The sequence below is a fragment of the Triturus cristatus genome, chromosome 1_2, assembly GCF_964204655.1.
Source record: "Triturus cristatus chromosome 1_2, aTriCri1.1, whole genome shotgun sequence".
Lineage (NCBI taxonomy): Eukaryota > Metazoa > Chordata > Amphibia > Caudata > Salamandridae > Triturus > Triturus cristatus.
This window is the reverse complement of record NC_140580.1, coordinates 33,520,183-33,534,705: the sequence shown is the minus strand read 5'-3', so window position 1 is coordinate 33,534,705 and position 14,523 is coordinate 33,520,183. Positions and strand designations below refer to the sequence as shown.

Here is a 14,523-nt window from a genome sequence, read left to right as displayed (position 1 = left end):
AAGTAAAACCTGCTGGGAACCCAACCCCCCTACCTGAAACCCACTCCCCCTCGCCCAAAGAGCTCGCTCCCACAGACCCCAACCCTCCCCTCAAAGATAGAGGGGAAGAAAACAATAAAGGACTCTCACCGCCCACCACCCCCTCCTCACCAGCTCTGTCAGCCATGCCTAGCACTCCAAAATCCTGCTCGTCCCCCAAGTGCCCTGAGAAAAACCCCTGCAACAAACCAATACTGGCCAAGTGGCTCCTTACACCCCCCACGCGGCCGGTCCTGCCACCTGCCTCACTAAAAACAAACGCGCGAGGGGAAACTTCCCCCCGCTCCACAAAACTACCCTCATAACACGCTCAACCGGCACCCTGCAACGTGACACCTCCCGCCTCCTTTTGAACGCGCAGAGGAGCCTCCGGCAAAGAAGAGGAACGCTTCGTTGACACACGCCCTCCCCCGCGCCTGCCACTCGCCGCGGGGGAGGAATACAATCGCACCGCTGAAGCCGACTCCGACGCCACGAACTCCTCACCGTGCCAGATCTCCCGACCCTCCCCTCTCACTCCTCCCACCTCACCCCCCGTCGCCCACACCCGCGGCTGCATTACAAAAGCTGGGGCCGCCTTCTTTTACAATGCTGGCGGCCCCGCTCACTCACCGAGGACAAAAAACACACCGACTGAATCCCAGCCACCAGGTCACCACAAACTAAAATGGTGGCTGGGAAGGGGCGCCAAAATCCTTTATAGCTTGGGCTATATTTTGGCTATATTTGGGCTACAAAATTTGTAGCCCAAACGCAAAATGGCCGGCGCAGGGCCAGCCACGCCCCCCCACACACCCCCTCCCAAACCGCGGGGGGGGGGGGGGGGACTCCCTGCGGTCGTAAGCCCCCCTTCGCAATGTAAAATAGTGCGTCTGTCACTGATTGTTTTCCTTTGCAATTACTTGTCATTTAAGGTGCGTTATTTCACAAGCAGTTACTTGAAAGTGAAAACTCGGCAAAATAGTTACAGAAGATTTTGTTATTTTTAGCCGCGCCTTTGATCCCGCCCACATTGGCCTCGGGATCGCAGTTACCGTACCTTTTGTAATACACTTCGACCGCTGAATGTGTACAATATTAGGAACGCAGAACTTGCTGTGGCTGCACAATCTATACTCCTTGATGTCGCTACGTTGCAGGATCTTTTCTGTTAGAAGCTTGAAATAAATAAATAAAAACTAGACTAAAGTAACTGTCTGGAAAGCGCAATGAACAGAGACCGATTCGTGCAAAGTGAGACAGCAATGCGTACCTAACAAGGACAAGGACGCCTGTACAGTACCAAAGAGAGCTGCTGCAGGGTACAATGGACGTAGAAAGCTTTTCTTTTTCGCTCTATCATGTTTCTTAAGTGTTTCACGTTAGACAGTACAGTGAAACTCGTTGACGAATTTAATCTGCCTTAAAATGTTCTTTTTTTTTCAAATTAACACTACTGCCGAGTCAAAAGCCCGGTCGCACGAAACATCCACCCCCTATGGGCGAGGCCTTTCTATTGTATACATGGACAACACTTTTCTGAGTTCAGGTGTCACAGCGGCCTCCCAACAGCGAAACTGCCACCATCGACTTCCTGGATAGCTTCTTGTTAAAGACGTCTACAGGTACGACTGCACCAATCAGGGCCTGGGCCGAGCCGGCGGGGTCGCGTGACAGGTCCGATGTGCGTCAGTATTCAGCGCAAACCAGGAAGTTAGTCTGGGCCCAGCGTCAGCGCCTGAGGGAGTGTTATACCTGGAAATCAGAAAGCTAGAAACAAGCCCCGGCGCTGTTCAGAAGTCGCATTGAAAAGACCTGTAGTCCGCGCTTGGGATCGCTCCTAAACCCAGGCTGATGGTGCGAGTGTGGGATTCCTGAAGGCAGGTGCACATGTGAGGAATCGGTGACGCCCGGTGCCCTTGGGGACCACTGGAACCTGGCTCACCGGGGTGATTTGAACCCGAGGCTTTGTGCGCTTCTATTGGTCGTGTGTCCGAGTGCAGTTTGCAGAACTCTGAACCAAGTACAAGCGATGTGATGGAATGGACCATGCCCAGTGCACTTAAAAAACCATGGACTTGAAGCCTGGTAGGTTTGCGGAACTCTGGGCCTGAAGGCTGGTGACTGATTCCTCCAAAGGAGCCTCACAGATTACTACCACATTGGGGACATTGCACAGTTCCAGAATGGGACAAAATCAAACATTGATGTTCATGGTGGACAACAAGCCAGATGTGGTTTGCGAGGTTTTCACCCAAGCCCTAATCCATGCTTCTGAGCAGGTCAAGGCCTACCTGGGCTTCAAGGACCCTGAGCAGAAGCTGCGCGTCAGCACCAGGACGCTAAACGAGATCTTCCTGATGAGCTTCATCCAGTACTGCCAGGAGAAAGGCATGGAGGATCGCATCGCCACCTCCAGGATGACCAAGCAGCAGGAGTTTCTGCTGGGCGTGGACTGGGTCTGGACTCTGACAGGCGGCTCCAAAAACACCCACTTCCAGATCGCTGTGCAGACGGTGCAACTATGCCAGGCATACAGACCCACTGAGATGGACGAGGACCCTTATGAGCGTATTTTGGAGAGTGCCATCAGCAGACTGGAGGATGCCAGCAGAACCAGGTATGAGAAGCTACTGGATTTCTGTTCCTCCATTGGCCTGAATTGCACAGGCCTGGTCATTGTTTTTGGAGTACAAGAGAAGCCAAAGGAGATTCGTGGGGTACTGAGCAAACACCTTGGCCAATTTAAGGAGAAGGATGCCCATGTTACGGATGAATTATTGCTGGAATACTTGAAATCTACAGATAATTTTATAACAGTCAACGAGATGATTGCAAACTATCTCTGCAATGGGAAAAAAACCAACAATGGTGAACGAGTGTACATTAATTTTCTTTAGGCCCCCCACCTTTGGATACCTGTATTACATCGTAGCAATTGTAAAATTTGGTCTTACCCCTCACAAGACCCCAAAGCACTTTCTGGGAGGAATAGTAAGTAGCTACTCAGGTTGTTACACATGGATTGTTAGTTTGTATTGCACTTTTAATGTTATAAGACTCGTAGGGTGATTGGTCTCTAAGCCCCAAAGCACATTCTGTGAGGACGAGTGAATGGCCTTTCAGTTTGTTAGGAATTGTTACAAGAGTGTTGGTTTGTGGTGCCCTTTCAGTGTGATTTTAATAATAGGTGGATTGGTCTCTAGACCACTGAGGAGATTTAACAAGCAGAGTGGCTGTTGCTTCGCCAGTCACACACCTTGTACACCTGATATGTGACGCATTGTCCTAACCATACTGGACTTCGAGCTGCATCTGCCTGTGGAGATGCCTCTAATCTCCCTACACCACTTATGTACAGAGGTCCTGTGGCATAGGTCAGTACACTCCTACTGATGCTCAGCGAGGGCACCATCATGGGCAAGGAAGTTGTCACAAGAACTACAGTCACACCCTGTGGCTCGGAGCATAGCTGAAGAGATCCAGACATTAGGTTCTGAGAGCCTATTAGACTGCTATGTCTTGGGCAGTTGGCACAGTCCACTGAGGACAAAAAGATGTATTCAATTCCCATCTCTAATGGTGTTTTACTTTTCCTGTGCGTCTCTTTAGGCATACATTTTATTATATTTATGATGCTGGAGTCTTGTGTTTTTTTCTAAAGTGTTTTAACGATCCCTATGTGGGCAGGGCAGGGAATCCAAACTCTCTGTTTTCAGTGCTTGTTAACAAAAAACAGGATGTGGAACTGACCGTGTGACAAGTGACCACACAAGATGATAACGTTGCAGTCCAGGAGCACGCTATGGTGCAGGAATGTGCTGTCACCCTAGATTTCCAACCACACTCGTGCCTTTTTATTGTTTATTTACATCTGAGATATTGTTGTAGTTTATTTAAGAGTCGGCTTTGTAACTCTAATCCTGGCTTCCCCACTTGATACGTGTGATCCTGGAGAAAGTAGTACTGTCCAGTGGTGTAGCAAGGTCAGGTGGTACCCAGTGCGGAAAATTTCTTGTCACCTCCCCAACCTAGTACAAACTGCAGAGACAGACTTCGGCGGAAAGAAACAACCCCTCCCCTTCCTTATCCATACGCTCTCCACCAGTGATGACACCCGGGGCGGCCTGCACCCACAGCACCCCTCTTCCTACGCCGCTGGTAATGTCCCTGGGGCCTCTCTACACTTAAATGCTAACATTGGGGTAACTTTGAAAGGGACTTCATGCTGGGATTTAGCACTGTGTAAAACCGGGGTATTGACTTGTCCCATGCACATTCATGATGTAGGGGAATTGACCCTCAATGTCCTGTTTTTTTTATTGTCATTAAATGTTAGTCAAGAGACCTTTTGAAATGTGGTATCCCTGTTGAACTATCTGTAAACTGCCCATTTTCTATAGACTCACCTGCCTGACAGTTAATTTGTTTTTAAACCATGTTTATTGGGGTTTTTAGCAATACATCACAGAAAGCTCACAAAGTTTTTAGGCATAATTATTATACTTTATAAAACACTATACAGTGTACAATGCCGATAATATGGTAAGTATGTGTAGCACGGTCACTTGTAGAACACCAATAGAAGATAAAATAAACCAACAGTTTAAAACTATGAGCCTGTGTCACTACTGTAGGGTGTCTCAGAAGTGCGTCAAAGGTAATTAGACAAGGGGATAGTGTACGTTTGCCGTGACTGTGGTGTGTGCTGGTAGAGTGCTGGTCATCATTACCTCCTCGTTAGTCTTCCTCGCCACATGATCAACAAAGTGAGCTTCAGCTCCACACCAGAACCCTCCAAAGCAAAAAAGTCAGCCTCCCATCCCTTCCAAATATTGCCGACCCATTACACCCATGACCTCTATAAGAGGCGGCCGGCCCAACCCATCAGCCTGTTTTTTTAGATCTGCGCACATCTCTCCAGATGCGTCAGGTAAGTGGTGCCTGCGGTAGCAGGTACGTGGGTCTCAGGTTGGAGGTCCTGCTCTAGCGGACCCTAGGATCTTGGGCTCTTTTTTCCCCCCTTTCCCCCGGTGTTCTGGCCGGTTAGGCCCTGCTCCAGCGGGCCATGGGTTTACAGGGGGGGGTGGCCGGGGTACAGATTGTGATGGAGGCTGGCACTCTGCCGTGCCTCCGCTCGTTGGAGCTCCCTGTAGGGCCTGTCCTTTGGTGGTACTCCCTCTGCTCTGTGCCCGGTTTATCGCCGCTCGCCTGCCTTCCGTGGCGCTGCGGCGGCTGTAGTTGTGCCTGCTCTTTGATCGTGCCGCCTGCCCCTCGAGGCGTTGCGGCGGGCGACGGCAGTGCTCCCGCCAGAGGTTGGATTACTTCCATCTCTCTGCTTTCATATGCATTGCGACTCCCGCCCGAACCATCGGAACTGGGGCAGTGACAGTGCATATTGCCGACACGTAGCGCGGTCTCTGTGATGTCTCTGGGAGATACATTCCCGCCCAGCCTAGGACTTGGTTAGTCGCTTGCGGGCCTTAATGTGATTGGGGAGGAGTTTGTGATTACTGCGGCCTGGCCCTTGCCTTTCGCCTCTATTGAAGTCTTGGCGGGCCTTGGTGGGCCGCCTGCATCAGCGTGGTTCCGGCCCCCGGGGCCGGGTGCGAGAGGGCTTCGCGTTGGTATGATGTGTTGTTTAATCAGCGCGCCCTGCCCTTATCGTTCGCTTCTGTTGCCGGGGTGGGCGCGCTTCCTCCTGGGTTCCGCGGTACTTCCGGTCCCGTGGTCACTCACCCGTTTCTCTGTCCGGGGTCGTGCAGGTTGCTGGTGTCCCTGGAGTGGCGCCGGTCCTCTCACTTCCTGCGCGTAGCTTTCGGGGTTGTTAGTGGTTTGCGGTGTCTGGCACACACGCATGCGCGCTAGGTCCTTATCGCGCTACGGCACTGTCGACATGGTTTACGGCAGTGTGGGGGTGCTGGTTGGGTTAGGCGCCTGCCTGTCCTGGTTCGGCTATTGGGTTCTCTGTACTCTGGGGAGTGTTATTTCTTGGTGTGAGCCTTGGGCCGGGTCTGGTGGCTCGATGGTCCCATGAATCCCCTGCAGGGGCCTGGGTCCGCCCTCATGGTCGCCGATTCAGATCCCGGGGGTCCGCTCAGCCCTTCTTCCTTCTGAGGTCGATGGGATGTGTGCCTTTGAGTTGGGTTACGATGGACATCTGTTGTTCTACGCCTAGGGCTATCGGTTTACGTAAGCTTTGCTGATGCACATGTTATGTTGTTCCTGGTGGTTGGGGTTGCTGGCTATTGCTCCTCCAGTTGCGTGTTTCTAACTCTTGGCTACTGTACCGTGCAAGTCATGTCGCTACATTGGGCTCTTCTCACTCTTTCTTTGTGCTGAGTGTGCGTTTCCGTTGGGCTGGTGGCTTGGTGGTCTGTTGCGTCCGCTTCGGTTTGGCCTCTTAGTCGCACTGAGTCACTCTGGCCTTACGGTTAAGGTTTTAGACTCTTACTCTGAAGATTGGGGTTCACTCCCTGGTCTTTCCATGTCACTATTTGCTAGGTCTACAGGTGTAGGCAATTGTTTTCCATCGGTTGGGAAATATTTTTGTATAAGGGAAAATATTCTACTCCCAGCGGGTCCACTCGACCTTTTCGTCCTTCTGGGGTCGTGATGAGGGGTGTCATTGTGTTGGGTGTCTGTGGACATCTGATTTTCGGCGCCGAGTTGCTCATGGGTGGACTTTCTCTTTGCTGTAACTCTTTGTGGTTCTACGTGTTTTGTAAGGGTGCTTCTTTGTTTGCCTTTCATGTACGTGCTGGTGGTGATCCATGCTTCGACTGTTTGGATGTTGCAGGGCCACGGCTCCGTTTTTTGCTGTGTTGTCCCTGCCTCCGCCATCCCTTCCGGGCTTTGGGCCTACGGTCCTTGCATCTTGTGGACTCCTGTTCCCTCCTCCGTTGTGCGGGGTCTGTCCCGGTCCTTACCTTGTTGGACGTCCTCCGGGGGTTTCCGGGGGCTCTGGGCTACGGCGTGTCTGATGGGGGTGGGCTGCGGTTGGCTCCTGTCCGTCCGTCTCTGGGCTGCGTCGGTGGTCGCCTGGTCCTGTTGGTCTCGCCCTGTCTTGTCCAGGGCCGCAGCTTTGCCGCTCCCTCCTCCTCCTCCTGTTCCCTGTCTAGGCAAGCGGCTCCTGCTCCCCCTTTCTGACGGCTTCCTGCTGTTGCCGTGCTTCTCCTCGCCTCTTGGGGGTAGGGGCTTTGTTGTGGTCCTTTCTGTTGCCTCTCCTCTCATCCTGTATGGCACGGTTCCTTGGTTCCTGCCCTCTGCCTGGCCGCTCCGGTTGTCGGTTGTTGGGCTTCCCTGCTCCTGTCCATGGAGCTGTGGCTCTTCGGTTGCTCTACTGCCTTTGGGTGGTGCCTACTTGGTCGGGCTGGGGGTTCAGCACCCGCCTCTACTGGGGGGTGCGTTCTGGCCTTTGGTTGCTGGGTCGCTTTTTCTCGCTAGTCCTTCTATGGCTGGTCCTGTTCATCGGGTTTCTTTTGGCCCCCCCGGCTATTCCGTTTGGGGTTGTCTTCCTTGGTGGGGGCCTTCCTTGGGACGTGTTTTGGATGTAGTTGCCTGGCGGTCTGTCCGCTGTCTGTCCTTAGCGGATCCTCCCCTTCCTGTTGGTCTCGGTGCCTCTGGCCTTTCCTTCGTTCCTTTCTGTTGCCTCAGTGACTCCCTTCCCGCCCTCTTTCCTGGTGCGGCCGGTGGTCTTTCTGTTCTGGTGCCTCCTTCCCGAGTGTTGGTGGCGTTTGCCTTCCTGGGGGGCATGCTTGGGTTCCTGATCTATTCTGGGTCGGTGGGTCCCCCTGTTGGCTGGTTTCCCGTCTGGCTTCTATTTGCCATTCCTTGGCTTCTCTGGGGGTTTTCCCTGCCTTGCTGGGGCTTCTTTGTTGCTTTCTGGGAGGTTTGTACACTGCCTCGTGGTCTGGGGTGTTTGCGGGGTTCGTCCCTGTTAACTTTTTGGCGCATTGGTGCTGTCCTTGCCTGGGTCGCTTTTGGCTCCGGCCATACCTCCCTGAATGCTCGTGTTCTCTTCGGCTCTCGTGCAGTGCTTTGTGGGTCGGGCCTCTTTAGTGCGTGGAAGGGAGTTCTCCTGGGAGCGTCTGGTCCTGTCTGCTTCTTTTGGGTCCCCGGTGTTGGCTCTTGGGCTTTCTCGTCCGGGCTCCCGGCTTTGCGTTTTCCTGGGGTCCTTTTTTTTCCAGGGGTTCTGTGCTTGTTTGGCCTGGGCTTTGTCCCGTTGGTGGTGCTCACCTGGGTGCTGATTATGGCCATTCCACCCTGGCAACGCCTATCCTCGTCTGTTCTCTGATGTTCGGCATGTTCGGGCCTGCTTGGTACCTGGATGGGTGACGGCCTGGGTCTGCCGGGTGCTGTTGGCTTTCTCCATTGGCATCTGCTGCTGCGGTGGTTGTCTCGGGACCTGTTGCTCATTGGGCCGTGTTCTGCCTCTATGGGCGCGGGTTTTGTGTCCTGCCCCTGCTTTCTGGCTTTCGCTTGCTGGTTTTTGTTTCCAGCGGTGCTGTTAGGTGTCAGGTGGTGCTGGGTCTCCTGGTTCTCCTCTCCCTGGCCGGGCCCTGCGCTTCCAGTGTGGATTTGTGTCCTCGTCTTTTGTCCCTGGTTTTGGGGTCCCTGGGCCTGTTGGCTCGGGTGGCTCCTTGGGAGTCTTGGCATGGCTCGGGCTCGTTTCGTCCTGCCCTTCTGTCCTCCTCGCCTTTGGTGGGTTTCTGCCTGTGGCTTTTTCTCCCTGTGCGCTCCTGTTCCTGTCGGTCCTTCTTTGTTGAGCTGGGCGGGGCCTGGTTGTTGGCTGGCTGGCTGTATACTCGCTTTGGGGGCTCGCTTCCTTCTTCTGCAACGTTCCTGGGTCGGGTTGCTTGGTCCCTGTGCGGGGTGGTCTCGAGCAGCCACGCTGCATTTCCCTTCCTGCCGGACGTGGGCGACCCTTTGGGCTTTTCGCTGTTGGCTGGTTGGGTTCCCTTGGTGGCCGAGTCTCTTCGGTGTCGCTTCCGGCACCTTCCTGGGTCCTTTTGGCCTTGTGCCTGCCTGGGTTCTCTCCCTGGTGTCGCGATCTCTTCCGGGGGGTCCTTTGTGTGACTGGGGTCTGTGTCCCACCTGTTTCTCTTCTTGCGGGTGTGGTTGTGGTGCCCCTCGTTATTTTGGTTGTTCGGTCGGCGTGCTGGTTTCCTTTGCACCCCTTACCGTTCTTGCGGCAGTCTAAAGTGTTGACATTGGTATTTCCTTCAGTAAGGTTGGGAAATATTTTAAACTCTCCGGTCTGTTTGATTGCGTCTGGTTCCGCTGCCCCGTTCCTCTGGTGGTTTCGTCTTTCTCGCGGGTGGTGCTCATCCTTGCGGTGTTGCTGTGTTTGTCGGACTGCGTCTCTCTTTCAGTTCCTCTCTCTGGGTTTTTGCTCCCCTCTCACTTTTGGCTGTCCGTTGGGCAGTCTTGGTGTGTTTGGACCGGCGTGCTGCTTTCTGTTCTGGGCCCTGTTTGCTGTTGCTTTTGGCTCCGTGCGGTCTGGTTCCGTGCCTTCTCTGTCCTCCTTCGGCTTTGCTTGGGGTGGATTTTCTGGCAGCACTTCGTGTCTCTTTGGTCCTGGTTTTCGGCCTTCCCGGTGTCTTTCTGTCCCGGGCGGCTTCTTCCTGCTCGTGGTTGCCTCTCTTGGGTGGTTCTTCCACTCTTTGGATCTGTTGGGTTTGCCCTCTTTCGTGGTCGTCCCTTTCTGGTCTGTTGGTTTCCTGTGAGTTTTCCATGAAGCCGCTTGGTTTTGGTATATGCTCACTTTGTTGATCATATGGCGAGGAAGACTAACGAGGAGGTAATGCCCCGATTACTTACCGGTAATCTTCATTACTCCGAGTATAGTCTTCCTCGCCACATGAGTTCCCATCCCTCCCTCCCTGTCTGGCTTTTGGCTTCATGTTTGTGCTTGGTAGTTTCAGGCTGATGGGTTGTCCCGGCCCGCCTCTTATAGAGGTCATGGGTGTAATGGGTCGGCCAAATTGGGAAGGGATGGGAGGCATGGGAGGCTGACTTCTTTGCTTTGGAGGGTTCTGGTGTGGAGCTGAAGCTCACTTTGTTGATCATGTGGCGAGGAAGACTATACTCGGAGTAATGTAGATTACCGGTAAGTAATCGGGGCAATTTCTACCCTGGCTGGATGCCTTCCCAAGCAGGCCATTACCTGCTTGTGCAATTAGGCATTGTCAGCAGGTTCAGTCTGAAGAGTGTGCACCAGATTGTCCCATGCTGCCGCTATGGGGCGCTTACATAGGCCACAGGCCTCCTTCTGCCACTGCGCCAACAATTCCACTCCTGTCCATCTAACCAGCGCCACTCACCTACATGAATATAAAACCCCCGGGAGCGTTTCTGCCTTTCACTTCTTCGCTATCATGTGCCTAGCCAACAAGAGAGCTAAATTGATAAAGCGATTGACCGCCCCTCTCGCCCTTCCCTGTTGGTAAAAGCTCAGTACACACCTCCCGAGATTATTTAGGTCCTGTCGGCCCGTGACTTGCAACAGCGTTTTACAAACATATCCCTGAGCGTTTGCACCAGCTTGCAGTCCCCGAACATGCGGAAGATGTCCGTCTGAAAAGTAGGGCATCGGGGGCATGCAGGCGATGCTGGCGGGTATATTCTGTGTATCCTGGCCGGTGTCATATTGGCCTGGTGGAGGATGTTAAGCTTTATGTATTGGAATCGGGCATTTCGGGGGACCTTTGCCTGACAGTTCATCATGTGGCCTCACACCTCCCTTTTTTCATTCTTTACATAGGTATCTCGAACCCTGATTCGCTGTTCTTTTTATGTCTTCCTCATTACCTCCTGATCGTTGCTCCTTGCTCTAGTCATCACCTTTAAGGCTCTGCTACCCGCCAGCACCATGACGCATCCCTGTTTCATGGTAAAAGTAGTCTTTCTTCTCTTTCGTGGCTACCACATAAGGCTCCTCTCTTCCCCAGGACCTTCCTGCTTGGTCCTCTTTGGATGTGTGCAAGTGTCTTTTCGAGCATCCTGGAAAAACAGATGAGCAGGTAGAGATGTTTGGTATGTTTCAGTTTCCTGGGCTTTCCTCAGTATTGCGTAGCCAGTCGTGCTCCCTGCTCCAGTTCTGGGCTGGGGCGAGGAGCGAGGCAGCAGAGGGCTCCGACAAGGGGAGAGTTCCTGGTCTTAGGTTGTTGCTCTGTTTTGTGTATGCAAGTGCAAAGCACTATGAATGTAGCCAAGGTGGGGGGTTGGTTAGTTGGTCCATTAAGTGAGTCAGCTAACTAGCTTTTTGAATTGCTGAGTAGAGTTGAGAGCACATTCAGTTTCTGCTGATGGACAGCAGTGCGCTGGGTTTGGAGGGTAGTTTGGAACTTAAGAAAAGTGCTCAGAAGAGTAACCTGTAGTTGACAGCTAATGATGCAGAGCTGGGGGGTAGTGCCATTGCACGATCAGAAATAGAGTCTCTGACCAAGGAAGTGGTAAACACAGCACTGGGGAACCACATTAGAAAATACAGAGGCTGGACTCTGAGAAGGAAATGGATGAGGCCCTAAAGGAAAGTACTTTTAAGGCCATCAATTGGTGCAGGTAACTGCATACATTAGGGATCTGTTAAAGTTCCAGGAAAAGCCCCAGTAGGATGAGGAGGGTGTTTCTGAACTGTACTCGACCCCGCAGGCTGGTGGCCTATCTTTTCATGATGTCGTAAAATCCATGGTCTTGAGAGAGTGGAAGGATTTCGAGAAGCCGTCTTTCCCTAGATTTCTGGCAAAGACGTATATTTTGGACCAATGTGATGTGAACTTTCCCAAGGTTTTGAAGGTGAATAACATTTTGGTGAGTATGGCATCCTTTTCATTCTAGGCTTCGGAAGAGTCTTCTCTTCAGGATGCTGTGGACCGGAAGGTGGAGAGGGTCTTCAAGAGGAGCTACTGTGCATTGCATTATGCATTGAGGGCTAACTCAGATGCAGTATATGCTTCGTTTGGTTGGTCCTTGTCTCTGAGGGTATTTTCTTAGGTATTGGGACCAGTTTTATCCTTTCTTTAGTTGCAAGGTATACATTTGTTTCCATATCTACATGACTGATATCTGATTCTTCTTTTGTGAAGGTGTAAGCCTTTGTGAAGAAAATGTTCTCCTGTCTGGAATCATAGGAAACTATCAGACATCCAGTCGCATAAAAGAACAAAGACATTCATTGGAGAGTTCATAAATACTCAGAGGGAGCAGACGTTCTTTCCAGAGTGCAGTATTAATTTCTTGTAGACACTGATTGCCAGATAGTCACTTCAGATAGAGATAGCCACCCATTGTCTGAAGTTTCAAGCCTTAATGTCAGCGACAACAGCAGTGGTCCTTTGGGCACCTCATCAAGCCAATGGTTTATCATTTGCTAGCTCAGTGACACAAGAATACGAAAGGCTTATGCCGGTCTCAGGGGAGCTGAGCGCCCATTGTGATGTTCATTTGTGAACAGTGGCAACTGAACCAGATGAATCTGAGGAGAGTGGTATACTTTCAGTACTCAAGCCCACACGTGATGACATCAGATGCATGTCCATGGGGGTGTGATGTCACTCTTAAGGGGATGGGAGAAACGGGAATTTGGTCAGTCTCGGAGAGATCACACTCCAATTGGAAAAACAGTGAATTGTGATATGGTATGCCCTTAGAGGGTTTCTACACACTGCCCAGAATGCCTTGGCACTGGTCAGAACCGAAAATCAATTAGCGAAAGCTTACTTGAAAAGGCAAGGGGCTAGGAGAACCAGGAACCTGGTAAAAGTGGCATTGCAAATGAGCATAATGTCACCTGTTTGCACTGAGGGCAACATATCTTCTCTGGTTGGAAAACATTCAAGTAGACAGATTGAGCCTCAATTTGCTGACCTCACTCTGTTATCACCCAAGCAGGCAGACCTTCCAGCTGATAGTGGACATGCTTGGTAGTCCATGGCTGGACTTGTTTGCCTTCCCAAGAAATGTCCTTGTACTACACTTGTGGTCAGAGACCTGGCACTAGGATGTGTGGGAGGTGGATACAATTTAATTCCCATGGCCATCAGGTATTCTGCTTGTGTTCTCTCCGATACCTCTCCTTTCGAGAGTTTTACAAAAGATTCTGAGAAATCAGGTTCACATGATCTTGGTGGCCCCTTATTGACCCTGGAGGTTGTGGTTTTCACTGCTGAGCCTCTTAGCAAAGGGTCGGTATCTTCGGTTTCATCTTCGCCCTCTGCTACTTCAATTTCCAACCTGAACACTGAAGGAGCTGAAGACCTTGCGTCTCACAGCATACAGATTGACTGGCGGGCGCTCCAGGGTTTAGGATGTTCAAAGGAGGTAGCAACCGACATTCAGCCTTGATGGAAGCCTTCAACTCTGGCAGTCTATATTAGGCATTGGGCTCATCTTGAGAATTGGTGCCAAGAAAAGGTTGTTGGTACAAGTTCTTGTGACCAATTCCATATTTCAGATTTATAAAGAGGTGGCTTCTTGTTAGGTTTATCCCCCTCTACACCATCATCCCAGTGGGCAGCAGTTAGAGATTTCAGAGAACCACCACGAGAACCTCCAAGATCATTCCTCTGTCTTTCAAGTTATTGAAGAACTTCCGGCTGAGGAGATCAGTAGTATACACTGCAGTAGCTACCTGGGACTTCTCTGTTGTTCTTAAAGGTTTATAGGAGAAACCATTTGCACCTTTGGATAAAGCAGAAAGGGCATAGGCTTTGGCAAAAGTGCCTTTTCTTGTTGCCCATAACATCAACTAAGAGACCGGTTTGCTAGAGACTTTGGTAAAATGACCCTCGTTTGAAGTTCCTGCCAGATAGAATTATTCTGAAGTCTGATTCTAAGTTCAGGCTTAAAGTCTAGAAACAATTTAATTGTTTGCAGGAAATGTGTCTTCCACTTGGAATGATAATTCAGATGCAGGGTATTCTGAGTCATTAGATGCTAAGAGAGCTTTATTTGAATATTTAACGAGAACCAAGAAATTTCCATCTTCGAAAGCTTTATTTGTGGCTTATTTGGCAGCAAGTAAAGGGAAGAAAGTGGCAACAACAACTTTAAGTCTATAGGTAAAGCAAGCCATCACACAAGGTTATGTTTCAACTGGCTCATTGTTCCAGAGAGTTTGCAGGGTTGCTCTACCAGGGCAGTATCTACGTCTTAGGCAGAATCAACTGGGGTGTCCCTACAGAAGATATGTTGGACAGCCATTTGGTCCACTCCTAACACTTTCACAGTACTTTAAAGGTTAGAGTTGAAAAGGGATGATTCTTTGTACTTTGCTACAGAGGTGTTAAAGCTGTGATGGTGTATCTATGCAATTTCTGAAATGTTGTGTCAGGATAATGGATATGAGAAATGTTATTGGTGCCTGAGAGGTTTGCTTATATCCTCACAGGTGATGACCGGAACGTGGAGGGATGAGTAGGAGGTAATGAATCTATTACTTACTGGTAATCTTCATTCCTCTGAATCAGGAGCTACTCGTAGTCTGATTCCTGGCCCTCCCTC

The 14,523-nt window shown here is 51.2% G+C and overlaps 1 protein-coding gene across 1 annotated transcript; it reads left to right on the top strand.

Annotated features, from left to right (window-relative positions):
- Nucleotides 1-1,371: 1,371 nt before the first annotated feature.
- LOC146866691 (rab15 effector protein-like) lies at nucleotides 1,372-4,375 on the top strand. Its single transcript, XM_085600295.1, has one exon. It carries the CDS (start codon nucleotides 2,205-2,207, stop codon nucleotides 2,916-2,918), a length of 714 nt encoding a protein of 237 aa, XP_085456421.1. The 5' UTR covers nucleotides 1,372-2,204; the 3' UTR covers nucleotides 2,919-4,375.
- The last annotated feature ends 10,148 nt before the right edge of the window (nucleotides 4,376-14,523 follow it).